Source organism: Leucoraja erinacea, chromosome 33, assembly GCF_028641065.1.
Source record: "Leucoraja erinacea ecotype New England chromosome 33, Leri_hhj_1, whole genome shotgun sequence".
Lineage (NCBI taxonomy): Eukaryota > Metazoa > Chordata > Chondrichthyes > Rajiformes > Rajidae > Leucoraja > Leucoraja erinaceus.
In genome coordinates this window covers 734,374-749,655 of record NC_073409.1, presented here as the reverse complement: position 1 = coordinate 749,655, position 15,282 = coordinate 734,374, and the positions used below count along the sequence as shown (strand labels likewise).

Sequence of the window (15,282 nt, the reverse complement as noted above, 5' to 3'; positions counted from 1 at the left end):
TATTCCACCATTCAATCATGGCTGATCTATCTTTCCCTCTCAATCCCATTCTCCTGCCTTCTTTCCGTAACCTTTGACACCCGCACTAATCAAGTACCTGTCAATCTCCACTTTAAAAATACCCAATGACTTGGCCTCCACAGCCGTCTGTGGCAATGAATTCCACAGATTCACCACCCTCTGGCTAAAGAAATCCCTCCTCATCTCCGTTCTTAAGGTACGCCCTTTTATTCTACAATTATCCAGGGAGTTGGTGAGACTACTCCAGACAGTTGTATAACTCTATAGTCTCCTTACCTGAAGGGGGTCATAGGTGAAAAGGGATTGGGTTTTCTCCAGGCGCTCCGGTTTCCTCCCACACTCCAATGACGTACATGTTTGTAGGTTAATTGGCTTCGGTAAAGATTGTATGATGTGGCTGACTGGGAAATCTTTATGCTTTAGAAAGATTTTGATAATATTCTGGGCAAATGGAACTCCGTTCAGAGAAGTGAGAAGTTGTGTTTTTTGGAAAGTAAAGCAGGGCCAGAGAATAAAGAATAACTAGCAGGATATTGAGTGGTGTGAGGGAACAGAGGGATGCTGAAAGGTAGCAAATAATTAGGATAGTTTCAAATGCATACGCAATGCTTTCCTTTATTAGCCGACACATGAAGTATAAAAATAGGGAGATTGTGCAGGACTTGTATCAATAGTTTGTCCACAGCAAAGTAATGTGCAATATTCTGCTCACAACATTATGGGAAATGTGATATTACACTGGAGAGGATGCAGAGAAGATTTATTAAAATATTACCAGGTCTGGGAAATTGTTGGAATGAGGAGAGATTGGATCTGTCAAGGTTGTTTCCTTTGGAAAGGAAGAGAATGAGGGCATAGTTAATTTTGGGGTGGAAAATGGTGATGGGTTAGATACATTAGATGAGAAGGGGGGGCTTCAAATGATGCTGCAGTGTTGGTGCAGTGATGCAGCGGGTAGAGCTGCTGCTTCACGGCGCCAGAGAACCGGGTTCGATCCTGGCCTCAGGTGCTGTCTGGGTGGAGTTTGCACGTTCTCCCTGTGACCGCGTGGGTTCCTTCAGGGTGCTCCGGTTTCCTCCAACATCCCAAAACAGTGCAGGTTTGTAGGTTATTTGGCCCCAGTGTATAGGGTGGAGGTGTGAAAGTTGGATTACATAGAACTCGTGTGAACTGGTGACCAATGGTTGGCCTGGACGCGGTGGGCTGAAGGGCCTGTTCCCATGCTGTATTTCTCAAGTTAATAAAAAAATCAAGGGGCATAAACTTAAAATAATTGGTAGAGGGATTCGAGGTGAGAGAAAGAAAATTCCAGCAGAGGGTGAAGGGAACTTAGTGCTTGAAAAAGTGATGGAAGTGTGGCTGTAGATCCGTGATCTGCCGGGCCATGGCCCTGGACCCAGTGTTGGACAGAGCGGTTGTGGACATGATGGGTCATGGCCCTGGCCCCAGTGCTGGACAATGAGGTTATAGACAATATGTGCAGGAGTAGGCCATTCGGCCCTTCGAGCCAGGACCACCATTCAATGTGATCATGGCTGATCATCCACAATCAGTACCCTGTTCCTGCCTTCTCCCCATATCCCCTGACTCCGCTATTTTTAAGAGCCCTATCTAGCTCTCTCTTGAAAGGTTAGGCCGGGAGCTCATTGTCGAGTGTTGTGGACATGATGGGCCAAATGGACTCCTCTTCTGTTGTAACTATTTCTGATTCGAAATTTTTCTCCAGCATTAACAAACTTCCAAAATGAAAAAGAACCATTTCTTCCCTCTCTACGTTCTTTGTGTTACGTTTGGAGATACGGCGCAGAAACAGGCCCTTCGGCCCACTGAGACTATCCCAACCATCGACCACCCGTATCTAGCTCTATCCTACACATTAGGGATAATTTACAGAAGCCAATTAACTCACAAACCTGCGTGCCTTTGGAATGTGGGTGGAAACCAGAGAACCCAGAGGAAAACCACGTGGTCACGGGAAGAAGGTACAAACTCCATACAGACAGCACCCGAGGTCGGGATCAAACCTGGGTGTGTGGCACTGTGAGAGGCGGCAACTCTACCGCTGCACCACCTGATGGTTCCGTATCAACCATCCATCCATCCTTACACCTCCCTTGCCCAAGTTAGGGGGGGGGGGGGGGGGGGGGGGGGGGGGGGGGGGGGGGGGGGGGGGGGGGGGGGGGGGGGGGGGGGGGGGGGGGGGGGGGGGGGGGGGGGGGGGGGGGGGGGGGGGGGGGGGGGGGGGGGGGGGGGGGGGGGGGGGGGGGGGGGTGGGGGGGGGGGGGGGGGGGGGGGGGGGGGGGGGGGGGGGGGGGGGGGGGGGGGGGGGGTGGGGGGGGGGGGGGGGGGGGGGGGGGGGGGGGGGGGGGGGGGGGGGGGGGGGGGGGGGGGGGGGGGGGGGGGGGGGGGGGGGGGGGCCTCTGCCGATGTTTGGCACATATCTCTCAGCCATGATTGAATGTCGGGGTAGTCCTGATGGACCGAATGGCCTAATTCTGTTCAGAGAATTTATGAACATGAATATTTTCTATCCATGTACCTGTCCAAATGTCCTTTAAACACTATAATAGTACCACTTCCTGTAACCACTCATTCCACAGGCCCATCGCCCTTGTGTGTGGAAAATGTGCCAGTTGCCCTCCTTTCTTTGTGCCTGCCATATCTAGGGAGTGATAGAGGTTCCCCAGTTTATTTATAGAGGTTTCTACTTCACATATCCTTTGATGAAATTGGTGAGTTGCCAAAGATAGCTTTTCAGGCAATCATACTGCAGTAATATCCAGCACTAACTTAATTAACTCCTCAGAGATTACTAGGTCATCCACAGATTCCACATCTCCATCATGCTTGTTCCTCTGCTCTTGATGTCTCTGGTATCCAAACAGAGAACCAGCTTTAGTAATAAATAATTTAATATACACTCCATCGGGCATTGAGTTATTTAATCATTAAGGAAGATCGCACAGAGCCCCTCCATTCTCATGCATGGATTTCCATTCACAGTCATTCTTTATTATTGGTATATTATGTTTGAAATAAGAATCTGCTAGAATATGGCCTTTCAAGAAACGCACTCAAAATTTTCCATTTGAACCATACCCAGGCAAACGACAATATGCTTAAGGTATCGAATTTTCTCTTTTGAGTTTGCAGACTTTAGGGTACCCAAATAGCAAAAGATTGCAGTGGCTTGGTCACAATGTGAAGCTATTATTCCTGACCAAAATGATAATTTCACAGGTGCATGGACTGAAATTACAAATATGTCCTTGGCTGTTCGACTTAGGACCAGATTGAATCAGCAAAACCATGAATAGCTGAGCAGCGGACAGTCATAGGGGAATAGGGAAGAAATATGATGCTTACTTTCTGATGGCTAACTGTAAGAAATCATGATGAAATGTATTCTTTAATTAATTGCTACAGAGATGCTCGAGGATCCAATTTTCCAGCAGGACTGACACACGGTGTTGGAGTAACTCAGCGGGTCAGGCAGCATCTGTGGAGAACATGGAGAGGTGACGTTTCACAGAGTGCTGGAGTAACTCAGCGGGTCAGGCAGCATCTGTGGAGAACATGAATAGGTGACGTTTCACAGTGTGCTGGAGTAACTCAGCGGGTCAGGCAGCATCTCTGGAGAACATGGATAGGTGTGAGGATTCTTCTTCAGATCTGAAGATGCGAAGAAGGGTCCCGATCATAAACATCACCTATTCTTTTTCTCCAGAGATGCCGCCTGACCAGCTGAGTTACTCCAGCATTGTGTGTCTTTTGCGTCTGCAGTTCCTTTACTCATTGATGACCTTCCTTGGTGATTCAATCAAACCATATGAATTTGTTCATGAGTGTGGTATCAATTAATTTTCAGCAGTTGCTACCTCACAGCGCCAGAGACCCGGTCGGGTTTGATCCTGGCCATGGATGCTGCCTGTATGTAGTTTGTAGATTCCCCCCATACAGGCCGGAAAACCATAGCGACACCTCTAAAACGATCAATCTCATTGTTTCATTCGCTGGCCATGTGACACATACGTTTATTACAGGTTGACACAGCACCTTAATGTCCACAAAGGCAGCACTCACTGCCACATGGCAAAACAGCACTTAGAATGGGAGCAAGCCGGAAATGTTTGGTGATCACCAAGGTTCATTCTAATTGATATGAATATTGTAAAAGCAGATGAGCAAATGAGCTCCAATGAGCGGATGTAACTTCTGAAACCAAAGGGAGACCTGGTATTGTGCAAAGAAAGTAAGTACCTCCTCAACCCATCTCATACCTTCCATTCTTATCTCTGGCCTTTCTCCCAACTATCTGCCTATCGACCCCCCCCCCCCCCCCCCCCCCCCTGCCTATGTTGACCTTTTACCCCCCCACACTTTGACCTGTCTCTCCACCTTTCCAGCTTTCTTCTCCCCTCTCCACAATTAGTCTGAATGGTTTCAACCCGAAAAGTCACTTATCCATGTTCTCCAGAGCTGCTGCCTGACTTGCTGAGTTACTCCAGCACTCTGTCCCTTTGTGTATTAACCAGCATCTGCAGTTCTTTGTTTCTATAAAGTAAGTTAAGACCTATTGATATTATGATTGTATTTTACATTCACTTTGGCTGAGACTGCAGCAAAGCAAGAATTTTATTGTCCTATCTGGGACACATGACAATAAAACGCTCTTGACTCTTGACTTGAAAGAAGAATGGCTCTATACGTATTTTAAACTTAAATAAGCTATTTGACAAAGTAACATGTGCTGTGGATAAAGAGAATGCAGTCAATGTAGCAGACTTGTAAAGCAACTGATGAGCCACATGAAAGGTCATTGAGAACACGGAATGTTTTTGGCGTAGGAGGTAACAGCAAGGATGTGGGAAGATTGTCCGGTATAAATGGCCTTTTTCTGGTTGGCTTAATATAATGAGTGGTGTCCTACAGGGATCTAAGAACTCTGCTAAAACATTGTCAATAATAGCTCCAATATTTTCCATGTGGCCTGTAGTCTCCACGTCATATGTTCACACGTTCTAGGAGCAGAATTAGGCCATTCGGCCCATTCAATCATGGCTATTCCATATTTCTCTCTCAACCCCATTCTCCTGCCTTCTCCCCATAGCTTCTGACACCCGTACTAATATAGAACCACTCAATCAATCTCTGTGTTAAAGATATCCATTGACTTGGCCTCCATAGCCGGCCGTGGCAAAGAATTCCACAGATTCACCACCATGCCATTTTGAATAAAGGAGTTATATTTGCTATTTTTAATCTAATGGAAAATTAAAAGCAAGACAGAGTTATGTTATCAGCCATTTGGGTTATAGACCTTTGGGTAGAGTCTATTGGGATCCTGAGGCTTCTCAACGTGCAGTTCCAACCGTTATGCTGTAATTTTTCACTGGCCTTTGTGATTTTCCTTTCTTCTGCTTTTCCTTCCAGAATGTTACATGGATAAAAATATCAAAGGCATGGGTGACCCAGACTTAGGTAGGAAAATATTTAACATTTTAACCCTAAAGATTTTCATGAGTCAAGTAGGAAGAAAAGGTATATACAGATGGAAAAGGTACAGAATAGATTTACGTGGACCTGGGCTACAGGGAGAGGTATAGCAGGCTAAGACTTTATTCCTTTGAGCGCAGGAGGATGAGGGGTGATCACATAGAGGGATAGGCTAATGTGCAAGGCTATGAGAGGGATAGGCTAAATGCAGAGTTTTTTTAACCAAGATTAAGGAAATCGAGAACCAGAGGACATAGGTTTAAGGTAAGGGGGTAAAGATTTAATAGGAACCTGAGGAGCAACCTTTTTACACAAAGGGTGGTGGGTGTATAGAATGAGCTGCCGGAGAATATAGCTGAGAAAGGAACTATCACAACATTTAATAGAGTCCCGCTGAGTTACTCCAGCATTTTGTGTTTATCTTCGGTGTAAACCAGCACCTGCAGTTCCTTCCTACACATTCTCTCTTTCATTTTCCTGAAATTATATAAATTGCTCCCAATGGATTGTCAATGTCCACAGTCCACTCGATAGCCCAACCTGGATCCCAATGTCCCGTTATACTCAGTGCATGTCTCAACTCTCAGTGCATAATTCAAGGAAATCTTCTTTTAAAATGTCAGCAAATTAGATTGGAACAAGCAAAGAGTGAAATGTGAGATCAGGTCTAGTTTTATGGGGCCATGGGGAATGGTCTAGTGTAATGGGGATTTGATGGTGTGGGTGGATGATACAAGCCAGTGGCACTCTGGCATTTCACCCACACATTCCGCCACGGACCATTTATATAGAAATCATCTTTCAGACCAACCCAGTCTAACCCAAGCAGCAACGTCCGAAGACGACTTTGTATCAAATATTATTCATTATCAGAATAGGTCATCTACACTAAACAGGAATTAACAATAGAATATGAAGCATATTCACAAAAACGGCTGGTAATCTGCTCCATACTGAGAGCACTTGACCATTGCAGTCCTTCTGAATATGCCCAAATTCCCCACAAGAATAACATGTCTGCTATCAGCATGATCACAATCACGGGCCCAAAGTCCAGGCTCCTTTACTCCAGAGATTTACGAGGATGTTGCCCGGACTCGAAGGTCTGAGCTACAGGGAGAGGTCGAGTAGGCTGGGACTCTATTCCTTGGAGCGCAAGAGGATGAGGGGTGATCTTATAGATGTGTATTAGATCATGAGATAAATAGATCGGGTAGGTGCACAGAGCCTCTTGCCCAGAGTAGGGGAATCGAGGACCAGAGGACATAGGTTTAAGGCGAAGGGGAAAAGATTTCATAGGAATCTGAGTGGTAACCTTTTCATACAAAGGGTGGTAGGTGGATGGAACAAGCTGACAGAGGAGGTCGTTGAGGCAGGGACTATCCCAGCGTTTAGGAAGCAGTTAGACAGGTACATGGATAGTTAGACAGGTTTGGAGGGATATGGACCAAACGCGAGCAAGAGGGACTAGTGTAGATGGGGCATGTTCCACGCTGTTCACTCTATAACTCTATGAGATGTTGCCTATCCCACTGAGTTACTTTTTTTGCGACTGTCTCTGGTGTAAACCAGCATCTGCAGTTCCTTCCGACATTTAAAATGTACACTGGGAATCAGACAGGGGGCACTCTTAAAAATGCAGATTTGTGCGGGAATATTTCTGATATTGAATGTTTCGTGGTTTTCGTGGTCATCTGTTTTTTTTCAAATACAGAAATCTGGTATTTTGTTTTAAGTTTCAAATGGTTTAAGTGAACATATGAAGAATCGTGTCGGACACGGGGTGGGCGTGAACAATGATGATTAACGAGTCATATCAAACCAATAGCTAATGCCCGTTAAATGTGTCCTTGTGATGTGCATGTTTATATGCGATACCACATGCTATTGGCCGCCCGGGGTAAAGATGCCGCCGGTGTGTTTAAACGCGAGCCACGGAGCTGGTAGACAAACTGTTGCCCAAAGATACTCCAGCCCTCTGTGATCTTTGCTGCCGCCTCCAACGCCGCGGACCTGGTGTAGCTCTCTCTGTCTCGCTGATTCACGGCGTAAATAAAGCAAGGCAGCGATCTAGACACAACAGTTGTGCTCTAGAGAAATCCCCCGCGACTGTCTGCACTCCGGAGGTGTCGGGCTTTGGGAGATGTAGGACTCGTAACACGAGGCGCCAACTGGTTTCACATCGATCAGTGACAATGAAACGACCGGCCACATACATCCGCTTGTGAAGCAGTAACGTCCCCTCTTGTCGAGGCCGGGCCGATTCTAAAACGCGTCCTCTCTTCAGCGGTAAACAGCCTGGGATGTGGCAGCCACTGAGATCTCACATCTCTGGGATACAACTGGCTGTAGCCGGGCCGCGGCTTCCGTGTTTGGACGGGAATGACACAAATAACCTCTCAACTCAGGGGGACTGAGGGCCGTTCAACATAAACATCGCCAGATCCGTTCAGAATAGCGACGAGGACTTAGCTGGTAGAGCGAGGGCAGGGTGTGATGGAAATTAGGTGCTTGGAAGGGGTATTTGCGAGGAAATAATCCAAGATACTAACGCGGTCTCTTGGATCTAGACCAGCAAATACTAACGCAGTGAACGTGTTACAGGGTGACTGTGATTATGCTAACTAGACAGGCAGAGAGATAGCGACAAAGGGCTTGTCTTTCAGGGGATTGGAGCAGTTTACATTAACATAAGCATTGTGGGGCAGCTTTTGTGACCCATCCTCCCCGCCAGCCTCAGATCCACACAGAGCCTTTTCTTCAAATCAGAATGAGAACTAGAGTATTGCGGAATTCTGCGCTGTGAGTGGCTGTGGCCAGTTTTAAACGCGGCATCCTCCCCTCCGGCAGCTCAATATTCCCCTCGTTGACATGTTTGTGTCGAAAGCTCTTGCCTTTTCTATCAAATTACTCGGCACCCTGAGCGTTTGACTCATGTGTTTCTATCGCGCAATTTTGGGGATCCGTCAGTGCGTAGAATTATGATTGTGTTAATATAATTATGCAACAGGGTTCCGCTACAAAGGCTTGCCGCTAAAACACGATGACTGCTTCTTCATTGAGTAACATTCGGTGAAACGGGAATTGAAACCAGGTATGTCTGACAGCGAAGACAGACACAGAGTGCTGGAGTAACTCAGTGGGTTAGGCAGCATCTGTGGAGAACATGGATAGGTGACGTTTCACAGAGTGCTGGAGAAACTCAGCGGGTCAGGCAGAATCTGTGGAGAACGGGGATAGGTGACGTTGCATAGAGTGCTGGAGTAACTCAGCGGGTCAGGCAGCATCTATGGAGAACATGGATAGGTGACGTTTCACAGAGTGATGGAGTAACTCAGCGGGTCAGGCAGCATCTATGGAGCTAAGGAAATTTCCAGAAGGATTTCGGCCCGAAAGGATTTCGGCCCGAAAAGTTGCCTATTTCCTTAGCTCCATAGATGCTGCTGCACCATAACTCAGCGGGTCAGGCAGCATCTGTGGAGAACATGGATAGGTGACGTTTCGGGTGGAGACCCTTCAGATTGAGGGTCGGGGGAGAGGGAAACGAGAGATATAGACGGTGATTTAGAACACAGTTCAATGAAAGATATGCAAATGAAGTAACGATGATGAAGGGAAGGCGGAGCCCACAATGGTCCAGTTGACACTAAGAGCTGGGTTCTCTGGTGTTGGACTGTGTGTAAATAAAACAAATCGGGCCGTTTTCTCTCCCGCCTGTGGTCACCTCATTGATAAACCACACGTAATCTCAGTGGAAATGCACATTTACAGATAACAGGAGCGCAAAGAACAGGCTGAGATTTAGATGCGTTTACCTGCGCCCTTCATCTGCGTTTGATTGATTTTATTTGATAGCAAGTGTCACTGTAGCCTGGTCCCTCTTGGGCACGAGGGCTCGACCTTTCACTAGCAAGCAACAAACAAGAATATTAACCTCGCCGTGACTCTTCGCCAACTGGCTCTGAAGTGGGATGACAGCATGCGAGTGATGTTAGCGGCAACATTGTAATATTAGTGTGTGTAACTAAATAGTCGAGTCCGTCATAGTTGTGCCCCATTGTTCACGGATGTTATCGGCACGGCGCAGTGGAATGTACAGAAACCACCGCAAAGTTCCACACCAACACAAACTGTCTCCCATTGTCGCCAGTGTGTGTGTGGGGGGAAGGAGATTTGAATTGGAATGAACCAACACGCCGAGTTACCGCTGACGTAACTGCCACTGGATTGACTTTAAAATATAAGGCGACATTCTCTTCAATAATTGACCACTACGGTGTTTTTTTTAATGCATTTTATTTCTTTGATGGTTTAGCAGCCCCAGTTGTCGAATCACTAAAGATCGCCACCTCTCCGCAGCTCCATCGCAATAACAAATGTAACAAAGACATGTTTTCGCCCGGGATTCGGGGGCGAGGGGGCTGGCTGCCTGCTGGGGCCACGGACATGAGTTTGGCGGGGAAGAAATATATCCTGCCTTCCAATTAGCATCGTTCAAGTTTCTCAAAAAGAAATACATTCAGAGCAATAAATCAGTCATTAAATAATCGCAAAACGCCCAGTAAAATGATAAGACCCATTGTTCGCCTGTGACTGGAGACCATCCATCGCATGATATGTGACTGGTTCATTAATGTCAACGTTAATTTGTCTGCACCCCGGTTGGGCCGGGCTGCTCTTCAATCGACTAACTGGCAGAGCAGAGATCACACTGATAATAGCATGTTACCATGCTTGGATGTTAAGCCATCGTTACATACACTGGGGACGAGAGACATTTATTGTCCTCGCAGTTCACGATGAGACTGGTTTGTGATTTCTTAATGCGAATATCCTGACCACTGCTGAAAGTGGATCTAGATTCGGGGAGAAAGGCTCGATTCTTGGAGCCGAGTCCTTTCAGATTGTGTGTGTTTTTTTAAGTATATTCCCAGCGACTGCATGAAAATAAACGAGCCCATGCTGCAGGTCGCATAGTTTCATTGTTCTCTAGTAGTATATGGGAGCAGGGAGGAGGGGGTGGTAGTAGCGAGAGTGAAGGAGGGTCCCGTCCACCCGCCGCTGCCTCCTCCCTCGCCGCCCCGGGCCAATGAGGCGGCGAGCAGATAACCTCTGGCCGCCGACCTTGCCGTGTGTGCCTGATGTCATGGGGCCGCACTGCTCGGCAGCGTTGCCGGGGCTCGGGCTGCAGCGAGGCGCGGTGAGACGGTGCTGAAAGCGGGCGAGCCGGCCCCTGCACACACACACACACACACACGGAGAGGGAGGGAGGGAGGGAGGGAGGCAGCCGGGCGGAGCCGAGCGGCGCTGCCGGGGAAGGGGAGGGAGGGTTGGGGCTTCTGCTAAAAATTTGCACAAAGAAAAGCCCGGCCGCCTCCACAAAGCGGCTGCGGGTCCCCAAACCGCGCTGCGATCGCTGACTGCCCGCACTCCCTCCCTCCCGGCTCCTCCTCCTCCCCCCCGCGCCCCCCGCCGAGCCACAACACAAAGGAAGTGGGAGGGGAGCGGCGGCCGCGGCTCCCGGCGACACACCGGGACCCAGGAGCCGGCCACGGCTCGGCCTCGCTGCCGGCTCTGCCTCCATCGCACTCCAGCTTCTGCTCCGTCTCTCTCTCCTTGCCTCCACACCCCCCTCCCCCTCCTCCTCCTCCCTACTACCACCACCACCCACCCCCCCCCCCCCCCCCCCCCCCCCCCTTCTCTTTCTCCCCCTCTACACACTCCCCTCCCGTTTGCTTTTGTCTGATTCCTTCCTGCTTTCTCTCGGGCTCAGCCTCTCTCTCTCTCTCTCCCTCCCTCTCCCCCCTTTAATAAAAGATGCCGAGTTCGCTTTTCGCCGACATGGAGCGGAACCCCAACAACAACAACAACAACGGCGGAGAGACGCTAGATGACCAGAGAGCGCTACAGATCGCCCTCGACCAGCTCACGCTGCTGGGGCTGGATAACGACGAGAGCTCCATTTACGACAACGAGCCGAGGAAGAAGAGCGTCAACATGACCGAGTGTGTGCCGGTGCCGAGCTCGGAGCACGTCGCCGAGATCGTGGGCCGACAAGGTGAGGATTTAGCCGCGTCCCGCTCCTCGCCCGGGCTCGACTCGACTCGCAATGTTGCAGTTTGGCGCTGGCGACCGACACATTGTGTCTTTATGCTGCGCGCGTGCAACAGTGTAGCTTTGTGTGGCATCGATACAGTCTATCAGTCCTGTGTCTAAATGTATCCGCACCCTGTGACAATGTATCTATTTACTCTGCATCTTCCAGCTTGCATCCCTGTTAGCTGCCTGTTCTATGCTGTACCACCAGGCATTGTCTTCTGCAAAACCATTTCATGCTGCATTCGCCGCAAAAAACCTTGCAGGCGGGAGGGTGCGAGTCCTTTCTCTCGTGTCTTGCATGTAGTCCGTGCGTCTTTGCATTCGGGTGGGCGATGGGGGTCGGGTGGGGGGGTGGGGGGAGAGAGAGACACGCGAGTTGTTCTGGACTCTAGAGCGAGAGAGATGTTTGTAGCGGAATTCTCGCACGGTGATTTCGGACTGTTGGCTCCAGCTCTCTCCCCCACCCCCTTTCCTGGAGCAAGTGATGACAAAGAGGAGTGTACACATGCGGGAGAGGCGAGTCAGGCCGAGTTGTGCCGAGGGTTTGTCTCATTCTCTCTGCATTTGTGACTAAACGATGAGTTTTGTTTTGTTTCTCCAAAGGTTGCAAAATCAAAGCTTTGCGGGCGAAGACCAACACGTACATCAAGACGCCGGTGAGGGGGGAGGAGCCGGTGTTTGTAGTGACCGGGCGCAAGGAGGATGTGGCGATGGCTCGGCGGGAAATCATCTCTGCCGCCGAGCATTTCTCAATGATCCGCGCGTCCCGCAACAAGAACACGGCGCTGAACGGCGCGGCTCCCGGCCCGCCCAACCTGCCCGGACAGACCACCATCCAGGTGCGGGTACCCTACCGGGTGGTGGGGCTAGTCGTGGGGCCGAAGGGCGCCACCATCAAGCGCATCCAGCAGCAGACCCACACCTACATCGTCACCCCCAGCCGCGACAAGGAGCCCGTGTTCGAGGTGACGGGCATGCCCGAGAATGTGGACCGCGCCCGGGAAGAGATCGAGGCTCACATCGCCATGAGGACAGGCGGCCTGATCGAGCTGACGGATGACAACGACTTCCACGCCAACGGCACGGACGTGGGCTTCGAGCTGAACGGAGCGGGCGGCCTGTGGAGCAAGCCCACCCCTGGCCGCAAACCCTTCTGTAACTACCGGCACGACAGCGCCAGCTCCCTGGGCAGCGCCTCCACCGACTCGTACTTCGGCCCGACCCGCCTGGCCGACTACAGCCCACCCGCCGCGCACTACAGCGCCAACGGCGGCCCAGCCAACGGCTTCGCGTACGGGGGCGACGCGCTGCCCGCCGACAGTGAGCGGGACCTGGGCTTCGAGTCGCCCAGCTTCGACCCCGCGCCCGCCCCGCCCGCCTCTGCCCTTCTGTGGTCACAGTACGAGCGGCCCGGCCCGGCCCCCGCCCCGACTAACGGCGTCTACCCGCCCGCCACCGCTAACGGCGGCCCCGCCAGCCAGCAGCAACGGCGAGCCGGCCCTCCTCGCCTCTCCCCCCCGCCACCTCCTCCCCCTCCACCGCCGCCTCCACCCCCTCTCCAACCCGGCGCCGGCCACGACCACCACCCGCTGGCCCGCCGGGTCCGCAGCGACCCTCTGTGTGGGGTGGGCTCGCCGCTCGGCCTGGCGCCTTTCCCGGGCAGCGGGGTGGGGGTGGGGGCTCATCTCCCGGCCGGGCCACTGACCGAGGCCGGCGGCTCCCGTTCCTCGTCCTCATCCTCATCCTCATCATCCTCGTCCTCGTGTAGCATGCGGAGGAAGGGCAGCCGCGACTGCCTGATGTGTCTGGAGAGCGAGGTGATCGCCGCCCTGGTCCCGTGTGGCCACAACCTGTTCTGCATGGACTGTGCGACCCGCATCTGTGAGAAGCTGCAGCCGGAGTGTCCAGTCTGCCGCAAGGCCGTCACTCAGGCCATACGTATATTTTCTTAAAAGGCGAACAAACAAACAAACAAACAAACAAACTCCTTTGAAATACCGCATCCTGAAAAGTTAGCAAAAAAAACCCGACATCATCAAACATATCGCGTTTATTATGTGAAATCCGCAGGTTTATGAGAATTCTAAAGCAGAATTGCATTACAGATTGAAGTATTTTATTCTTTTTTGACTTGAAAAATTATATTTCGTATGGCAGATGTTTACAAGTATTTTAATTTAATTTCAGTGAAACTTTTTTGTAGCTGGGTTAAAAAAAAACGTTTTTTATTTTCGGATGGCCTTTTAACTAGGGCGCCACGAACACTGTATGGTTTTGTTAGTGCTCACACAATACTGTTGCCTGACTGAGACCGCGCCGAGCAGTTTTCGGTGGGAAGGAGGGGAGGGGGGGATCAGCAAAAAAAAGTGAAAGAGGCTTTTAAAGAAACAAAAAAACCGCAACACCCAGCATATTTTCTAGTCATTGATATAAAACATATTTTATTCTATATTATTACGAAATGAAATTATAAAAGTAGCAAGAATCAATGAAAGTAAACAGTTAAGCTTTCTAACATTTATATAAGTAGAATCAAGTGAAAATTTACAGATTCTGTTGCACCACTATAGTTTTTAGTATTTCTATTTTAATACATTTGTTTACCACTCGTTTATGTATATGTAGGTGAAGTTACTTGATCGTAAATGTACTTTATTGAGCAAAGTTTAAAAACGAAATATATTTTATTTTATGATAAAGGGCCTTTAACCTCATGGTCAAATACTAATATTATATTTGCTGAGACAAGAATTGAAATTGTATCAAGAGTTTTATTTTTCTGACATTTAAAGTTCTACATAATAAAGGTAAAACTTAAGTAATGGTGCTACTTCATGTTTTTTTAAGTATTTCTATATAAATAAAATTGGTACATGGAATCAATAATTCTCGAAGCATCTGTTGGTCTTAATATACTGCATACACTTGTCAGCCAAGTGCCATTGAGAAAGCAACACAACCTCTTTTAAGTAAGAAATTTGTGAATGGGTTAATGCTATGACAACGTGAGATGATATTTGCATCAGTACAAAGTATCTGATTATGTATGCTCACTATAGATCTATTTAAGAAACTGTATTATAGTTGTGCTAAGAAAATGTGAATACATTAGTGTACTACAGATGCATTAATAGTTGCTGCATGTGCTGTTTGGCTTGTAGTTCAGACCGTTAATTTGCAATAAATGCCAATTGAATTATTTTTAAACGATTGTGGATTTTTCAAAGTAATCGGCTTGAGGAGTTACCATTAACATTTTCCCCCCTCTTTAACCCTTGTTCATTCGTAACAGCTCTGTGAATGATGGTCCCCATGTTAATGCGAGTGCTTGGTGTGACTCCGAAATGGCTTTGGGTGTGTGGGTACCCGCTCATCACAAACGTACGGGCCAGCTGTCGGGGCAATAATGGACCGTGGCAGTCTTGGCCTTATGTAGCTTCTGATTTAATGAATTGGAAACGTTTCCTTTTCACTAGCCTTGCATGACCTATATCTTCTGTTACAGTGAAATTTTTCAGTTGGACCCTTTCCAGATACCATGAAGCTGCAGCTGCTTTTGTGAAGCCAAGTGCTATTAGGTGTGGTTTGAGTTGGAGGCTCAGACGGGAAAAGTTTCTGAAACAGTTATGCAGATGTTCTTTGGGGGAGAACTTTTAAAACAAAACA

General features: G+C 49.1%; 1 protein-coding gene across 1 annotated transcript; it reads left to right on the top strand.

The window, feature by feature from the left end:
• Positions 1-10,376: 10,376 nt before the first annotated feature.
• Positions 10,377-14,823, top strand: mex3b (mex-3 RNA binding family member B). Its single transcript, XM_055661000.1, has 3 exons — positions 10,377-10,717; positions 11,335-11,575; positions 12,220-14,823. Exons 1-3 carry the CDS (start codon positions 10,607-10,609, stop codon positions 13,566-13,568), a joined length of 1,701 nt encoding a protein of 566 aa, XP_055516975.1. The 5' UTR covers positions 10,377-10,606; the 3' UTR covers positions 13,569-14,823.
• The last annotated feature ends 459 nt before the right edge of the window (positions 14,824-15,282 follow it).

Bases quoted from the DNA above. Each gene is read 5' to 3' on its own strand.
- mex3b (XM_055661000.1), top strand. From the start codon at position 10,607: ATGAGGCGGCGAGCAGATAACCTCTGGCCGCCGACCTTGCCGTGTGTG. The intron at 10,718-11,334 runs GTGAGACGGTGC...CTTTAATAAAAG, and splicing joins TCGGGCTGCAGCGAGGCGCG to ATGCCGAGTTCGCTTTTCGC. The intron at 11,576-12,219 runs GTGAGGATTTAG...GTTTCTCCAAAG, and splicing joins CGAGATCGTGGGCCGACAAG to GTTGCAAAATCAAAGCTTTG.